General features: G+C 37.2%; 1 protein-coding gene across 1 annotated transcript in view; it reads left to right on the forward strand.

The window, feature by feature from the left end:
- LOC119790728 (collagen alpha-1(XIX) chain) overlaps positions 1–19,373 on the forward strand; it is a 178,731-nt gene that overhangs the window by 43,021 nt on the left and 116,337 nt on the right. The window contains exons 11-12 of the mRNA XM_038296417.1: positions 16,287–16,322; positions 18,743–18,772. Coding sequence (XP_038152345.1) covers positions 16,287–16,322; positions 18,743–18,772 — 66 coding nt within the window. The remainder of the gene's footprint in view (positions 1–16,286; positions 16,323–18,742; positions 18,773–19,373) is intronic.

Consider the following 19,373-nt stretch of genomic DNA (forward strand, 5'->3'; position numbering starts at 1 on the left):
GTCCATATAGCAATTTGAACTTAGATTATTTAGAGAATCCTAAATATTCCAGTCAGATTTCTAGCAGGTTATGTAGTTTGCATTTGTTGTCTCTATCAGTGGGACCTTTACTGGTGCACCTATTGATGACAGAGAGTAATGCTAACTTCTGTAAACAGACAACACTTAGTTTTCCTTTATTGCATTTTACAAAATTAAAGCAGGCAGGGTGTTTTTTTAACACTTTGCACAATTGGTATGTGATCTGTAATGGCATAAAAGAGAGTTGATTCAATGTCGAGGAGAACTAATGCATGTCTAGGGGTCACTGGGTGTGTGGCATGGTTTACTATGGGCAAGTCACAAGTCAATCATAGGACACCAACATAGGACAAAGAGCTATGTAGTCACACACCCTTTCCTGATTTACAACTGAAGTAAGACACCCTGATAAAAAAAATGTGAATAAATAATGTTAATGTAGCAATCGATTTGAGCTGATTTCTGGTTTACCAACCTGTCAGGTCTCTCCTGTTCTGCTAGAACTGCACTGACTTAAGAAAACAACAAACAAATAAAAAAAACACACACAAATGTGTGCTGTGGCCTGCTTCCCTTAATCTGTTTTAAGTTTATGCAGCAGCTGCCGTAGCAGGATCAATACTGACTCCAGATTTACAGAGGTTGCATGAGCATTTAATGCAGGAGCAAAGCGGCGCTAACTTAATTTATAATTTACATTTTAAACTTGCCATTATAATTTCTTGTGCCGAGACAAAATGTTTTTTTGTGCCCGCAAAAACTGCCGGGCTGCCATATTTAATTAGAGATTCTTCCGTGAAATCCATGAAAGTAAATCAGTTAGTTTCAGGAGCACCTTCAGAGCTGTCAATAGTGTTTTCGTCAAAAGTCCAAGTGTTGTCTCCTTAGGAGAATTATACTAGTTTATATTAAAAGTTCAGTTTTGCCTAAGTTTACTTGTATGGTATGTTAAAATACTGGAACCACTTGTTCCTTATGATCTGTAAGTTGCTGTAATATTTAGTTGTATAGGAATTCAATGGGTCTCATCCTAAAATATTGCCAGTTCATATTAACTATACTGCACATTTTATTTGTGGTTTAACAGCAACACATTTTTAAGGATGGACCCCCAGAGAATCCAATTGATGCAATTCATACTTGTTGTAATGTTTACTAAGCAAAATGTTGCTGTTGCTCTCTGTTTGATCCTTTGCTGTGGTCTTATCCACAGAAAAACTCTTGTCCCAGTTTGAACAGTATATTTCTTACCTTTCTTTGTGAACATCTTTTTTTAAAGAAACCTGCAGAAAGTCTCCCTCTAAAGGAAATTGCAACATAAATCAGTGTGTGATGGACTGATGTTATTGGTCATTTGTGCAGCTGCGCTCTCTTGGAGATTTATTTCATTCCTTGACCCATCAATCATAGATGATTTAAAATAATATGAAGGTGGGACAATAGAATAATATGCAGGATGTAGCCAGTCCCTGTGAGCTTTGAACAGCATATGATTAATTGGTTAAAAACAGTATCCCCTGTGTCTCCATGAAGTTGAGCTCCATTGACTAAATAAGACTGCAATATGGCTTCCTCTTCTCATCTGGTAATCACTTACAGTAATCTACTCTTAGAGACTTAAAATTCCCAAAGACATTTATTTGCAGCAACAATAGTGTGGTTTCTGTCACAAAACATAAGTGGGTCATGTGTTTAAGCATATGTGTTAATAAATATGCAGTTAGATCTTATTATATCTGTCAAGATTTAGTAGGTGACCCACTTTTTTAATTCAATATGTATCTCTGGTATGGTAGAGAAAATTGTATGATTATAAATAAAGTTATCCCCATAATCTATCAAAAAGTAAATTCAAAGATTTATTTTGGATTAAACAATTGTATTTGTTTACATTTCTCCGATTTAGTTTTATGTTGCAGGATATCAAGTTAAAAACAATAAAACAGACTTAGATGCAATTACTAATTTTTACAAATAGCCAAAGTGAACCTTTGGAAAACTAAAAAAAGTAAATTTTTTTGGTAATTGCACATTTAGTATAACAGCTATTACGGAATGATAGAACTTTATTAAATGTTTACCTGGTCTAAGTTCTAACACGTAATGGTAATCTAAGCGTACTTAAATATACTAAATAAAAGGCAGTGGAATCTATGCTCATCTGGAAGCTTAAAAAACTAAACCAGCCTCTAAAAAAGAAATATTAACTGTTTAGTGTGTGGGGAAGAACTGACCTGTTTACCACTTATAGAACCCACTTGGACTTTTGTTAATATTGACTTGCACTCAGCTCAGTTGATGGGAAAATATCACCAACAACTGTTGTCCCTGTTGGCAGGTCTCTCACACTGGCAGCTGTTGGTTCTGTTTGAGTTTGGTAGGTTTGCTTTACTCTGTACATGTTCAGTGTGTAGGGGAAACAATAAAAACTCCAAACTTTGCAGGGACTTGTGAAAAAAATTGCCCTGCTGTTGGTTAAAAAATATTTTAAACATAAAATATTAATCACAACTCTGATTCCATGTAATGAGGGCTGAGGAAGCGGTAGCCACCATGTACAGTACTATACCTCGCCTGACCAACTAATGCTATACAGATGCTTATTCAAATAATCAGTCCAGAGAGGAGCAGGTAGACCCCAATTTTAGAGGCGGGTCCAGGGGTGACAGGAGTGACAGAAAAGGGAAAGCTTTGGAAAGCCAATGATCAAATGTATTCTATTAATTTCACATTATATTCTTCAGAATCATAAGGAGAAAAAAAAAACATGTTTCATGACTGACGTCGTAATCACTTTCAAGTGTTTAAAAATGTAATAATTCTATTCTATAAAACTGGTTTGTATTATGCCTTTAAAATAATACTCATTCTCTTCAGCTTTTCCAGTATTTGTTTGGGGGCACAAATAGATCAAAGGAGATGTCCAGCTACTCCTCCTCCAGCTTCTCTTTGGGTGTTCCCAGAATCGTAGCCCCTCCAGCATGACTTGGACTATCCTCTGAGCCCCCTCCTATTGGGACGTGCCTGGAACACCTTTTGGAGGGAGGCGTCAGGGGAAATCCAGAACAGAGGTTGGAGTCACCAGATTCACTCCCCTTAATACGGAGCTCCTCACCTTTTTTCTAAGGCAGATAGAAACCAGGTTGCCGGCCAAAGGTGAGGGTAGGAATGTAGACCTGTAAATCTAGAGCTTTTACACTCAACTGCCAATTATCTCAGTGCAGGCTATAGGTCTTGGCTTGAAGAAGTCAGTAGGAGAGAGATAAATGAAATGACTGCAACACCCTCCAACCCACATCAATGTTTTATACATTGTCCACACAGATATTTGTAGTGTATTCCCAAGCGTTCAAACAAGACTCCTTTTCTGTATCACATGATCATTTTTGATCAATAAAAACTACAAAACACTACTTCGGCTAAAATATTTGTAAATTGTGCTCTATGTGTGGTTTTAATTTGTTCAGTCTTTGAAATAAGATCTTTGATATTAGAGCATTTAGATTAGAAAAACATAATAGTAATGTCTGTTGTATTTACAATAGGTGTGTAAAAATTTCAATTGTAAATAAATTGCTGCTTTCCACAAAAACTTATTCAACCATATTGCTGTTGAGTTCTATTAACCAAAGCATCCTTTCACTGCAATTAGCTAATTTTCCATTTTTAAAACTGGTGTGTTATTTAAAGCTCCCCGTGACACCTGAGACACCACAATTCTGAGTATGAGCATGTGATGTAGTATCGCTTTGCAGATACGTCTCCTATGGGACAGGGAGAGTGTACTCTGTGTTATCTTGTGGGTAATTGAAGTTGCATTGGTGGATACAAGATGTTCACTGCAGGGTGAAGTGTCAGAGAAAACAGACTTGAGAAACATTGAAAGAATATGATATCCTGAAAAAGAGAACGCTGACAGTGTATTGTGATATTCCCACACCATAGAGAATTTTTTTTAATACTATTTAATCAATCAAAGAGTAATGGGCATGCTAACTTGTTTTCATTTTTAGATCTTGTATAAGTCAATGTTGGTGTATTGCTGAGTGGATGGAAAGTCACAAAAGGCATTTCCTGCGGTAACCTCAATGGCATTTGTAGGCCAGCACTCATCTGTGTTACCTACAGTAGAGATCTTGTTTCACCTAGCTTTAAAGATCCATTACCCACATGAGGAACAGTTCACACTGAATAATAAATTTTAAACTTCTATCTGGTTGAATAAGTCGGGCTCTAAATGACAAACTTCTTTTGCAGTTAATAAAATTTCAAATGGTTTTTCTTCTTGTGAGACAAGCTCTCTGACCCACAGATGCTCTCCTTGGTAAAGTTTTAGGTAAACATAATTAGGCTGCATGTGTTCCTCCTTCCTTCCCCTGGCTCTTTGTTTGCTTGTGTTAGTTGCCTTCTGCTGGGGGGTTGCCAGATTGTCCTGTGGCCTCAGCGTTTCAGGACTGACAAGACACAGAGAAGTATGTAATTAGCAGACGAGTGTGCACAGCTCCCCACAGTGTTCTGACCTTGTGTTGCAGAAATGACTGCCATACAGCCAGGCACCAGTCTATCCTCCACAACCTTTTTCAATTTTTTTTTAACCTGAATCTTTTGCTGCCATTTTATAGAAATCAACAAAACATATCCGACCTCTTGAGCCTTTATTTTATTATATAATTTTTTTTTGTTTAACCATGGTTAATTATTTATATTTCTTCATCTCATCATTGGCAAATTTAAAGTTGTTTTTTTTTTGTTAGTCAAATCCTATTGCAAAACAAAATGGCATTTGTGAAATAACCATTCTTTTTTGGTTTTTGGGTCTTGAGGTTGAATGTTGGTTAAAGAAATTGTAGTTGAATAAACATTTTTGCTCACTGATTCACAAGCTAACTGCAGCCAACCACTGTCACCATATGACTGTCTGATGGTGGTATGATGCTCTTTGAATCCTCAGACATGATAAAAGAGTTATGCGAGTACAGCTCATTAGAGTTTAAGAGTTACATATCTAATTTAGCAATTAATACAGCCAAAAATGATGAAGACATCTATCTGCTTCATGCAATTGTTTTCTACTTCAAACATGCTGCTGAATGCATATTAAAGAGACACTTTTCAGGGCAGCCACTAACAGCATTGTTAGGGTTTACACAGGCAAACAGTGGTCATAAACCTTATACTAGGTGCAGAGCAATAAAAGTTGTGTCTGGCAATCAAATCAGACACAATAAACAATAAATCTCATCTAAATGTCTCTCTAAATAAATGTAAGAAGCAACAAATTGAGGTTCTTATTGCCTATACCCTCTAAAAACTAGAGGGGCTGATTATCAATCATGTTCAAAATGTAACTAATAACCTTTAGGTAGCACACAAATGAAAAAAACCTTACCAGAATTTCAGTCTTTATTTGGTTTTGTAGCTTTTTTTAAAACTTGAAGTTTTGATTTATTAAAACCAAGATCCTGAGTTTATTCTTTTATGCATCTGTTTAAGTAGCAATGTACCAAAATAAAGCTGACCCCTGCTAATCCAGTGCCTATGATTTCAAAAAATGTTTGTGGAATGTGTATGAATTCAGAATATTTAAATACTTCATTAAGGACTTTGATTTTAAGATATTTAAACTTAGATCTAGCAGGGATCAGCTTAATTTCGCTACATGAGGGCGGAGCAAAGAACGAGTCAGAAACACTTACCGTGAAAAGGAGCTCTGTGAAAGACAGCTAAGACAGCACATTCACATAAGTACAGGAAATAGAAATTATTACATTATTGCTGCACCACAAAAAAGCTTTACCTATACATAGATCAATCTGCATGAGCTTTCAATCTGTTCATTGTGTAGACATTAGTAGTTTTGATAAATTGCCATCCATTGCTATATGTCTTCTTACTAACAACTTTGTTAAAATTCACTTTGTTGATTGCTGTTATTAGCACCGGAAACCATTCAGCAAAACATGGATTTGTAACAGCAATCTTTAAAACTGAGCTGAATTTCTGACATGCTGAGCCTCTGGAAACCAGCAAGCTTTTAAAATTCATAACCATTGTGCTACTTAGTTATATGGATGTTGCCTGATGATTTTTTTGTAAACGCACTGCATCTTATTTGTCAAAAACTGGCATAGGTTTCAATACAGTATTAGCAGAGCAAAGGTAAAGTGTGGTGTCTTGACTGTGTACTACCAAAATCTAGTTCGTCACTTTCTCAAAATTAATATATCCTGAAATACTACCATCTACAGAATTTCCTGCTATAAACATTATAGATAAATATGTCCCATTTCAGGGCTGCTCAGTGGGGCAGTGCGTAGCACTGCTGCCTTGCAGCAAGAAGGTTCTGGGTTTGATTCCCAGCTCGGGGTCTTTCTGCATGGAGTTTGCATTTTCTCCCTGAGCATGCGTGGGTTCCCTCTGGGTACTCCGGCTTCCTCCCAAAGTCAAAAAACATGACTGTTAGGTTAATTGGCTTCTCTATAGTCAGTGTGAGTGTGTTTTTGTGAATGGTTGTTTGCCCTGTTTGTCTCTGTGTTGCCCTGTGATGGACTGGTGACCTGTCCAGGGTGTACCCCACCTCTTGCCCGTAGACAGCTGGAGATAGGCACCAGCACCCCTCGCATCCCCGCTTGGGATTAAGGATGTCAGAAAATGGATGGATGGATTTTCCTTTTTCTAGTTTTTTTAAGAGTTTGTTGAAGTATGCAGCTTTATAATACAACAGCAATGTGAATTATTACTAAAACATCTAACAAATACAAACTTGTATGCTTATATGTAATGGTAAGTAAACAATTTTGAATATCTCTGTTTGTCTGTCTGTCTCTCTGTATATGTAGTATAGCTGTGATGCTTGTGTGTTCCTTTGTTAGATTGTGAGTGTCAGGGTTGGCAGATTTTGGACCCAAGAAGTAAAAATACAAAAGTATTCCATACGAGATCGATTTTGTACCATAGTCCAGAACCGATCAACAAGAAAACTCAAGAACCAAAAAACTAGGAGAGACTAGGAGGAATAACCTAAAGAATGATGACGATCCAGCAATGAGTAACTGAACAGGAGGTGTATATATGGGGGACAGAAACAATGGGAGGACTAATTAGCTGATATGGAGCAGGTGTAGACAGAGAAACTAGAAGGACCTAAGAAGAAAGTAATGGATGCTAGGGGGCAACAAAGAATAACCAGGGAGAAACAACACAATCTAAAGGTAACTAGATTACAGTACAGTATTTTATTCTTTATCTTTTAACGCCTCACTATTATGTTATTCTTATACATTTTTCTAAGGTCCACATTTGTGCGTCAATTTTTTCTATAATCTTTTTGCTGCTTTAAACACCAGAATTTCCCCATTGTATGACTATAAAGGGATATTCTATTCTATTCTATTCTATAAAATAAATAAGGCTAAAGGGGTAGTAAAACTAATGACTACAAAATAAGGAATGAGACAGGGAAAAAAACTAGAGGATAAGAGAATGTAATCATCAGAAAAGATGCCCCCAGAATTTAGACCAGTCAACCAATGTTAAAGGTTAACAGTGTATTGAAACAAAACTCCGAAGGTGGTGTCAGCAACTAGGGCAGGAACCTCTGGACATCGAGACAGATGATTAATGACCATGTAAGTGTTACGATATGCATCAATTACAATTGTAATGGTCACTAACCTTCTCCAATTCCTCAGTCTGAGAATAACCACGAGGTTTGGTTCGAACTGGTTGACGGTAGCACTGATTTTGCTGTCACAAGTCCCAGAGAATAAGTACAGCCGAGTTACGATAATTCGTGGTCAGGCAGAGGGTCAGAACCGTGAAGACAATAGGAACAGGAGGACTAACCAGAATCTGTGGTTGGGGGCAAAGTCCAGGGTCAAAGGCAGGCGATCATATGTCCAATGAAGCACCAGAGGGAAATCCAGGATGAGGTCAAGAAACAGTTCCAGGTTAGGCAACGGGCAGGGAGACAAACAGATCAGGGTCAGGTAGTACAGGCAGGCAGTCACTTCAGACAGGGGTCAGGCAGGCTTAGAAACAGGGACAGATCAGGTGGAGGCAAACAGGCAGGAAGTGAGGAATCAGAATGCTGGAATAGATCTCACAGATGGCTCATAAAAATCTGGAACTGATGTTCTTCTTTTCTTTTATGGCAGATCGCAACCGACTTTAAATTGCATACCACTACGTACTGCACATGAGTGTGTAGTAACCTAGTTTCAGATCCCCTACATTCCATTTATACTTAGACAACTTTTACTGAAACTTCGTTAAGTACAGCTTTTCAGACAGTATATTGTCCTATATTGTTCCTTTTCCAATAATCCTTTAAGACTCCATTCCTGTTTGTCCCTTTCTACTACTGTCCTTAATCTCATCCTTTCTACTTATGTATTTTACTATTCATCAGTACATGTTCTTTTTGTTCCTTCCATATCCCTCACATTTATCTGTATTTTTCTTGCCAGTAAAATAAAGATTGTCATTGAGATAGGTATGACTAACTCTTGATCTAGTCATTATTATTTCTTCCCACTTATGTTTCTCATTAATGTTTTTAAATTATACTGATTGTTGTATGTTATATAAGTATCTTCCTTTCTCATCTTCATCTCACCTTTGTTGCCATATTTATGTTTCTTTACTCTTTTTAACTGATTTTCCTTCCCCTTTTCCAAATGGAATCGTTACTGTTATTGGCCAATCTAAAACCCTTTTGGCTAATTTGGCTGCAGTTTCATTACCTTTAACTCCTTCGTGTGCTGGTACTAAACAGAAAGAAATATCTATACCACCCTGGTATAATCTAAAAAATCTGTACTGAATTTCTAATAGTAAATCTTGCCTTCTATTTCCTTTTCCCTGAGTACTTTCTAATACAGCTTTGGAATTGGTACACACAACCACACTTTCTGGTCGAACCTCCTCCACCCACTGTAAGCTTATTATGACTGCCACCATATCGGCTGTAAAAACTGATAGATGATCTGACAGACGTTCCGATATGTGGATTTTGTATTCTGGTATATATATTCCTATTCCTACACATCCTGTGTTATTCTCAGAACCATCTGAATATAGTTTAAGGTAATTTAAAATGGATTTCTTAGGTATATATCTGATTTTACCCCTAGTTCATTTAGATTCCAATAATTTTTCATTTTAATGAGTCTCATGTCTACATTTATTTGGAGATATAACCATGGAGGTACAGCGCTAATTGGAATAAACAAGGTTGTTTTCTTATCCTCTAACCCAAACACTTAAACTCATTTGTCAATATCCCAATCCAAATCCATTACTCTGAAATATTTTATATTCCCAACAGCTTTGTATAATTGTTGAAGTTGCATTGTCCTTACTACCTTAATTGTTTTAAACTATTAAACTAATAATAATGTAACTCTCTTAATTTCCAGTGGAGTGGCACTGATGTTTGGTCTGAAGGCTACTTATATACTGATAGGGGCAGGTTAATCAGATGAGTAGTAATGAGAATGGGGCAGATCTGAGAAGGTGCGTCTTGTGAGGAATCAGACCAACATCAGTGCTGATATCCTGAGATGGGACTGGAGATAACTGAACGTATGGAATACCTAACCTAAAGATAAGAGAAAGCATAACTATAACTAAAACTAGACCAAGGAATAAATAATACCTAAAAATGAAAGATAATCAAGAAAGATAATCAGGAAGACAATGTATAGCTGATGTTCACACAGATTTAAAAAAGACTCAAACGAACTGGGGCAGAGTTGAATGGTAACAGCAGAGCTCTAAGCAGTCCTCCACTACACAAGGAAACAGATGTTGGACGCTGCAAGCTAGAATTAGTCATCCAAGGAAAACCTTATGCTGCAAAAATAACAACCATAAACACACACACTCACAACTAAGCACAATGTAGAGAAGCCAACTAACCTAACAGTCCTGTTTTTTCTACTGTGGGAGGAAGCCAGTCAATGTGGGCAGCGTTGAGAGGTCCAGCGGCACATCCAAGTATCAGGAGTGGCGTGTCCGAGCGTTCTGGTCATTTAGGCATTCGGAAATGTGAACTTTTGCTGCTAGACCCCTCAGGGTCAACCAATCCGAAAGGCTTATCCAATGGGGTTTTTTTGGGGAGAGACATTAAACACAAGCTGCGACAATTTCTGCAGAGCTGTCTGCATATGAAAAATAAATACTAATAAAAAAATAGAGGGGAGTTAAACTCCAATGGTATAGAAAGCTGGGACAATGGATTGTTATGTAGGCTACAAGGAAAAGAGAATGAGCTCTGAACATTATTACTGTATTAAAACATTTTTTTTATGAACTATGGCGATACAATTAATAAATACCCAAATTAACTAAAAATGTCACAACCTGTGGACAAAAAATATTTCATTGTACGCTGTACTTGTTACGGAAGAGGATTAGGGCCACTGGAAAAAAAAAAGTTAACTCATTTTTAAATTTTATTTCAGTTTAGTATGGGAAAAAAAGGCTGAATTCTGACTTTTTAATCAGAATTCTGACTTTAACCTCAGAATTCTGACTTTTTTCTCAGAATTCTGACTGTAATCTCAGAATTCAGACTTTTTTCTCAGAATTCTGACTAAATTCTGACAATAAAAAGGTCAGAATTCTTAAAGTCAGAATTTTGAGATTAAAGTCAGAATTCTGAGATTATAGTCAGAATTCCGAGAAAAAAGTCAGAATTCTGAGAAAACAGTCAGAATTCTGAATTTTTTCCCATGTTAAACTGAAATAAAAATTAAAAATCAGTTAACTTTTTTTTTTCAGTGGCCCTAATCCTCTTCTGTAACTTGTAGTTTTTACCACAAACCTTAAAACTCTTTATATTCACGTCCAGCTGCTATGAACAGCAGCAGGAAATCCCCTACAGGCTGTCCACAGCAGAGAATTTTCAGTGCGGATTACCAGTGCTGTTGCTCACCGATATGCTGGTGATGTGGCACTCCGAACAAGAACTGCATATTTTAGTAGGTTCATAATCCAGGTGAACTGACTACATAGATGATGTTTTGAAGTGTATATTGTCTCTTAAAAACATGTCAAAAAATGTTTTAACTCAGCAAAGTAAATAATGTCAAGCTACAGGACAGAGCAGATAAACAACCACAGCACAGATAATGCAGTGCGTCGAAGCATCAAAGCAACTCGACCAGTTTTTGACCCAGCATCCAAATTTCAGCGTTTAAGTATTTTTGAAGCACAGATCACATTCGATGTGAACACACCATAAGGGGTGAGTTCTCCTTAAACCACAATAGAGAGTGTCAACATTTAAATTATAATATCTTGTTCAATTCCTTTTATTTTTATTTTCAGAAGTCTGACATCATGTGAAAGCTCTTTTGTTTGCACTATGGATTGATGTCTTTACAGACAGTAAGACATGAATGTGAATCCTGTCTCTTGCAATCAATCTCCCACATACACTCAGGTGTGACATACAATTTACAATAACTTTCCTATTGCAACTTGAGCCATAATTTACATCAGAAACCCCTTTAAAGTACACCGTTGACAACATGACTAAGCATTTTTTCTTGTTTGTACACAATGACACAAGGACTTGTCATTCTGGTGGTACTGATGCGTCCATTGAGAAAGATTGGCTTTTGAGAGATTGATTAAGGAGTTTCGGATAGAAAATGACTTATGCAGGTTTTATGCTATACCTGTGATTTGTTTTGAGAAATGGACCCATGGTTTTGCAAATGTCAGGGATGATTCAAGAAATGTACCAAAGCTACTGAGAAATGCTGTAGCAATTACCGTTACAGCGAGTGGAAGTTTTTCTCTGTGTATTTAAATTAGATAAAAAGGTTGTTGAAGTTTATTAAATATACTTTTACATTTTATACAAAATCTAAAGCCTATTTAATGAAGAATAAAAAAAAAAATATTTCTCCCTAATCTTTTACTTCTGCCCCAGCTCTGGTAATAACAGTAAAAGTCTAATGGAAAATGTTCTGCTGCATTCCCGTGTGTGAATAAATTCAGAGTCACCTTGTTCCTAAAGGTCTCTGGGCTAAGGGAACAAATTAACCCTATAATCTGATCAAATCATAATATAGTCATTTAAGTAGAAGCAACCCAAGTAGGAGCTGTGTTATTGTATAGCCATCATTGTTATACATATGGTCTTTTCTCACCAATATTATAATGGCTTCTGTTTTCTGAATGGTATGGATTCAGACAAGACTTGGTAAGAATAGGCAGGGAATTAGTCACGTCTCAGTAGCCATACTTAATGTGATAACAGTAGGTAATCATCCTCTGCAGATATATAATTCACTATTAATAGCCCATCTGACTCTAATTTTAACCATGAGAAATGATTGGATTTCTAAGTCATTTTACAGGCTGCTCACATGCTCCATCTTTCCTACTCCCACCTTAACTTACTTTAAAGTGTTTGTGCCAATGGCCCAAATGTGTCACACCGAACAAGGCTTGCTGCAAATTTAGCCTGTCAATATGTGTCAGGCCTCATTCATCAGCTATAACTCTTCATCTGAGCTGTCCTTCTGCTTTCACATTTCACTACCGGGAGGCTTGACTGCTCCCTGAGCCTGCATAGTTCAATCCCACCCTGAGGTTTCCTGCTTCAAGGTTCAAAGCAAGGCAATGACAAGCAGTGTCCTTGCTATACCAAAGTACAGCAAGGGGAGACATGGAAATGGATCAGGGAGCAGACATGTTGCAGCAAACTGATTTTAAATCACATTACTGATGTTTGTGGCATGCTTGCCATGTGTTTGACATTACCTGCTCTTTTGAATAACTGAGAACCCTATACTCTTATGTGTTAGACGTCAATAGGCTGTCATACGGTCCAAAATTTTTTTTAAAAGCTCAAAAAACAATGTCCAAATAAATTCAAGTTAGGAAACCTGTTATACTGAATGGTCTTGATAATATAGTTAATAATCTATGTATAACTTTATTGAGTGTAATAAACTCATCTAAGCACCTGAAAGTTCACCCTGACACAAAATGTACAGATGGCTATTGAGGGAACTGCAGGATCAGGAGGAAACACCAGCAGCAGGGTCAGGAATCTTTTTATTTATTAATAAGTAGAGTCCAACAAATTTCCCCCAATTCTGAATTCCAACTTTGTATAAACAATATCCCTTTTCCACTAGCCAAAGAACCAGCGCAAAAATCTGGTTTTAGTAGCAGTGGGACCCGGGGTCAAATGACTCCACAAGCTTCATGCGTTAAAATTGCCTTCAAGCCGCTCAGCTCTGATCAGCATACAGTGAGAATATCAGACTCAGGTTGAACCCCTAATTTACGTGAAACTATTGAGCACAATGAACGGATGTCGACACACAGCGGCAGTTGCATCTGATTTTACAAGTCGAAACAACTCTGCTTACATTCCATAAACATGGTGCAGCGCTGTGAGGGATTTAAATAGATAAAATAAGAAAACAATAAAGAACAATTACTACGTATTAGCTTCCTTCTGTATGGCTCTCCATTGTTTACTTTCCTGATTTCTGTCGCACTGGTGACATCAGTGGTGGGATATGCAGCAGTGGGTGGATAGAGGCCCCGCAGTGTGCCAGCAGGGGTCAGACCCAGCTTTTTTGCCAATGGGAAGGGAGTCAAATGCAGATTTTTAACGTTGGCTAACCCAACAATTGTAGTGGTAAAGAGGCTTAACACTGAGTATAAAAACCCTGCCCTGTGAAGGCCTTTGAGGTTTGCTAGAGAAGCCTAGAGAACAACATATGAAAGAGCAGATAATACCACAGACAGGTCATTAATGAAGGTGTGGTGATATTAAAATCAATATTAGATTAAAATGCTTTATAGCCAAGTAGGGTTTTACACACATGAGGATTTTTATTTTTTTTTTTCTGAATGAAGTGTTGCACCTAGGCAAGTAATCTTACTGCTGACATATTTGAATATGCCAAATATCGCTTTTCAATTACCAGCAAACTTTCCATGATATAGCTGTTTACCTTCACCAGCAGGCTGGCCAACAGGAGATCATTAATCTGAGAAACGGTGCATGGTAGGTCTGAAGGAGCTGTAGAGACCCAGCATGTAACCCTCCACAAACTGGTCTTTATAGAAGATTGGCAAGAAGGTAATTGCTGTGAAAGAAACCCATAAGGGAAGTCCCATTTGCCACTAGAGATGTGTGGATATGAGTGAATATGTGACTGGAATTGCTATTTTAAGATGGACTGCATACAAACTGTTATGTGTGAGTGATGTAAAATATTAAAATGCACTTTTTCAAGGGCACATTTTCCCAAAGTGAAACATGGCAATGGCAGCATCATGCGCTTAATAGACTTTTCATCCGGGACACGGAAGTTTGTCAGAGTTCAAAACCTATTGACAATAAGGATATTGACAACTGAGGATATTGACACTTATTTCACTTAATATTTGAAATCAAAGCATATTCAATTGCCAGAATGACATAATCAAAATCCAGACCTAAATTCAGCTGAGACATAGTTCATAGATGCTCTCTAACCCATCTCATTATAAGCCTTCTTCAAATCGTATTGCCCAAAAATAATTGTCAAATTATTTTTTTTACAACTGCAGCAAAAGGCTGTTTTTCCCAAAGTAATTAAAGCTGTAATTACACATCAAGGGCACACTGTACCGATACCCAGTCATGTCACAATATATAATTTTCTGTTGAGTTGGTCCAAATACATCAGTTTGTTAAGAATTTTTGCATGACATTGTCTGCTCCAGTGCCATAGTTTCAATATGCCTTAGTAAACATTCTGTATCTGTGCTTTGGTAGGGATTAAATATTTTTTAGTCCGTTTTTATAATTCAAGATATGCTTTTGTTTTTTATGTGTGGTGGGCATTGACAATTAATTCTTTCTACCCCTTCATTTCTAAGCTTACAGCTAAAGGATAGCTGCACATCATTGCTTTAAGTTTTGGTCTTTGAGTTTAGGTACATGACTAAGAATAAATTTGATATTTGGCTTTTGAATTTCATAAAAAAGCAGACAGAACATGGAAATTTGCTTTATAGAAACTGTGTGCAGTTTTATAATCCATGCCTTTAAAACAAGGAGGTAGTTTGATGTAAAATTCTGCATGCTCTGCCGCTTCCTCTTTGTCTGTTCTCTGACATCAGTGGCAGAAATTTGATTAACTGTTGCACCTATGTGGAAAGGTTTGTGTTGTTTTTTTTTTTTTTTTTGTTATTCATTTTCTACCCCTTTCTGTTCTACTCAGGGATTATTTTCCAGGTACAAGATGGAATGCTTTTTCTGTAATTAGTTGGTTTGGTCTGCTCTTTTATTTTCTCCTCTTGTTTTTTATAGTGTTGTTGTCTTTTCATAGAATGCACCGCATAATTGTAGGTGCATTGCACTGCCTGCCAGCCTTGAAGTTATAATGAGGTCTCTGTGAAGACAACAGAGAATCACAGGCTATTTTATCCTATTTTCTGGATGGAAGGGTGTGGGGAGATGGCATGGTGGGAGCTTTGTTTGTATTGAAACTGACAGAGGAAGACAGATTTAGAAGAATAAAGTAATGAGTCTTCTGAATATCCTATACCAGGCATATTTTAGCTGTGACATTCATTTAGACAACAAAATGGATATGAAGTAAATGCGCCCCCCTCCCTTTCCCATCCTTTGAAAACATCTGAAACAGGATATTGCTGGTTTTGAAGTCTACTGATCATAAGCATAGTGTTTTATAGAAAGTGAAACTGCTTATCAGAAAGTATTAAACTGGTTTTATCAGAAAAAGAAGAACAATAAAACAGTGTTTACATTTTTTATAGTGGTGGATCCTGTTGTCAAGGGGCATCTTCTTGTTAATATATATTGCTTTTTTGTTGACAACCTGCGCTTCAGTCACCAAACAATGTTATCATACCTGTCTGTAGTTAAATGCTTGGGACCATTCTCATGATTTAGCATGGTTGTGTTTATTTTAGGGCCCGCCACATTTAATAGCTCCAAAACACCTGCCAGTTGTCTGACAGTGCAGGAGTCATCAGACATGCTTCATTTCGTGACATACTGTAAATACCAGTTAATGGTCCTTTACTGCTCTGGAGCATGTGTTGAAAAATTACCTCCATGCATAGTCGATCTCATTTTACCTGACCTTCAGGTTTTGTCACAAACATGATGGATGTCCTATGGGTTCGATGTCAAACAGTTAAAAATGAACATTATAGATTTAGCTGTATATGATAAAGATGTTGCAAACTCATGTTATTATCTACCCACACAGGGGGATGATGGCCTGGCTGAAAACTCAGAGCTGCCTGTAAGTTCACTCTGCTTCATTTACATCTCATTATATTGGTCTGTAAAGTATGTAAGGTCATTCAGCACAACGTATAAGGTTTTAATATACACAGCAGCATATAACCTGAAATGGCTAGATGGAGCTTTGTAAATATCATGGCACTTTGGCCGATCAGGCTGCAGGGGGAATTAAAACGTCTGGGCTAAGTGATGGGAAGTGAGGCGCTCAGCTGAGGAGGCTGTGTGTCACATTAACATCTTCTGGGTAGGTTTCAAACGAGGAGCAGATAGGAAAGGGGCCTCAGAGGGCCTTTTCATTCGGGCCAAAAAGGATAGGGATGAGCAGCCAGGTGGGTAAAAGTGCAGCTCCATGCCTCAGGGTGAGGGGTGTGGATGACAGGGCTTTGGACACTGGCTGTTTCCTACATGGTCAGGATATGCTCTGGGCTAGTGCATCCCCCTGAACACCTTTTCTGGGGGGAATTACAATAATATAGAATTTAGAATTGCATATGCAATTTCTCATAAAAATTTAACAGACATAGATTACTCTGTAAACAAACATTAAAGCAATTTCGAAGAGCATACGCTGGCTTTAGTTAAACTTGAATTCGCTGCATTATAGCGTTTTACCCCCATCAGTGCTTTTGCCATCAGTGCCATCAGTGCCATCAGTGCATTGAGATTGATTTAATATATCAAAAAAGCTCTGTGTATTTAGGAAGTAGAAGAAAAGTACCTGGTTTTCAATTTTTTTACAACAAAAATACGAAGCTAAATACATTTGTATTCACCTCTCCAATGTCATCCATAGGCAAAAAACCTGTTGTTGTTTTTCATGCATCTCTGAAAAGCATTTTCAGGTTTTGCCACATAATGTGGATCTGAACTGGGCAGTTATGAAACTTGAAAATGATTTGATCTAAAGCATGGCTCTACAGTATGTTTAATGTAGACTTCAGTATTTATGCCTTATAGCTTTTCTCTTTGGGCTGCAGTGTATTTTATCCCATTTTGATATTAAGTCTAAACCAGCTCCCCTCAATCCTCAAGAAACACCCTTGAGCAGCATGATAATATAAACACTATTTTTCACCATTGGGATACTGTAGTTGGGGAGAGACTGTTACTTTTTGTTTTTTGTAGGATTTATAAATATTTCATTAGATGTTAAAAGCTTATGATATTATTCTAATAACTGTTTTATAATTATTTGACTTCTAAGGGGAATAGGTTAAATTAGGAGGTATCAGGGAACTAAATATACTGTTCAGATTCCACATTGTTCAGATTTGTATTGAAAAAAGCATAGTCAAAAATCACAATCATGCATTACTTTGTGTCGGGAAAATATCCTAATAGAATATATTGAACAGATGGTTGTAATGTGAATTCTATTTGAGATATAACATTATGAAGCAATGTAGCTATTTCTGCAAGGTACTGGATATACATCCCAATGCTCTAAACACATTTAACAAATATGTGGACAGAAATGCAAAGGCACATCCTCTCAATGGATTCTGACCAGAGAGTTGAGGCCTGCTGCAGATTAAAGGTGTTCTGTGGGTGGGTAGTTAATTATGTGCACATCATGAGGGGATCAGCCTGCCAGTTTAAATCAATACTGCAGGGATACATAAAAAAAAAAACAGTCCCTCTGCTGCTGGGTTGCCTCTTTTATGTCGCCAAAATGCTTACGATTCCCACAGACTTCTGCCACCATTCATTAGCTACACTCTCATGCTAATTTTATTTAACAAGCAAAGTAACAAGTATTCCCTGACAGGCAAACACACATTTAGCTAACTTGCTCACATTACGGCTGTAAATGAGATGGTGAGCCTAAGCAGAAAATGTTGGAGGTAGGCTATTAAAATGCTGACTTGCTGTTAGTGCATTCGTATTGTATTGCTTGTTACTTGAGGTCAAATTGTGCTCACAGCCCAACCAAAGAACATGATAATTTATTAACAGAGCAACTGTAGAAAGACTGAAGCATATTTAATTTAAGACATCACAGGTCACGGCTGTCTCTTCCTTTATAGATGAATCCGCAAAATCATTTGGATTGTCAGCCAGCTAGTGTAGTTATTTTTTTCTTTTTCTTCCCTGTTACTTTGCATAAGGAAAGTGCCTAACACGAAATCTCCATTTTATAACTGCCTGAGGAAAATCTGTGAGTGAGGTTTGGATGCAAACTGTAGGAAGTCAGAAATTATTTAGCAAAACTAAAAGACATGCAGTTCATGGCCTTGTATTTACTCTGAAGCCTGGGGGGTGGATGACACCCCATATCTTCTTAAAACAATACTTAAAAAGGTATAAGAACAGATTGTTAAAGACAATGTTCTCTTCAGATCATCAAGAAAAAATTGTTATTGTTAATGAATTATGAGAGTTATTAATTCTTGTTTTTCACATTTGCTTGCGTTTTAGGGCAGAAATGAATGCCTCAAAGGAGATCAGGGAATTTATTTAAGATTTTATCTTAATCCAGCTTCTATTTTCCCCAAAGCATGATGATGCCACCTCCATTTTTCACAATGAAAAGGGTACATTTATCATCCAAGAAGGATTGTAGCCATTAGGATTTAATTTTGTTTTTAATTGACCATAGCACCTCCGTGTTTGCTGTGACACCTACCTAGCTTGTTGGAAACGTTAATCTTAATTTTCTTAGTTCATATAGCTAACAGTAGTTTGGTAAGCAGTCGCCCATCTGAGTTTTGAATTTCTACAACTCCTCCAGAGTAACCATTTGCCTCTTGGCTTCATATAGTTTTTTTTAGCCATGTTCTGGAACATTTGCTGCAGGGGCTCTGAAAGACATAAAGTTGCATTGGGGCACATTGGATTTGCTGAGGGATTTATTGACACAAAAGTCACTTATTTGAAGATAATATCTTGTTTCTTTGGAAGTGCTAGCATATTTTTGCCAGAAAACCGGTCTCTCTCAGTCATGTCAGTCTGATCAATAACACTGTTAAATCTGTATTGATGTTTTTTTAACAAATTAAAATACTATTCAAAGTTACTGTAATAGTACTGAAAGCATATCTTCATCCCC

Source organism: Cyprinodon tularosa, unplaced genomic scaffold (assembly GCF_016077235.1).
Source record: "Cyprinodon tularosa strain WSP-4 unplaced genomic scaffold, ASM1607723v1 ctg37, whole genome shotgun sequence".
In the NCBI taxonomy this organism is placed as follows: domain Eukaryota; kingdom Metazoa; phylum Chordata; class Actinopteri; order Cyprinodontiformes; family Cyprinodontidae; genus Cyprinodon; species Cyprinodon tularosa.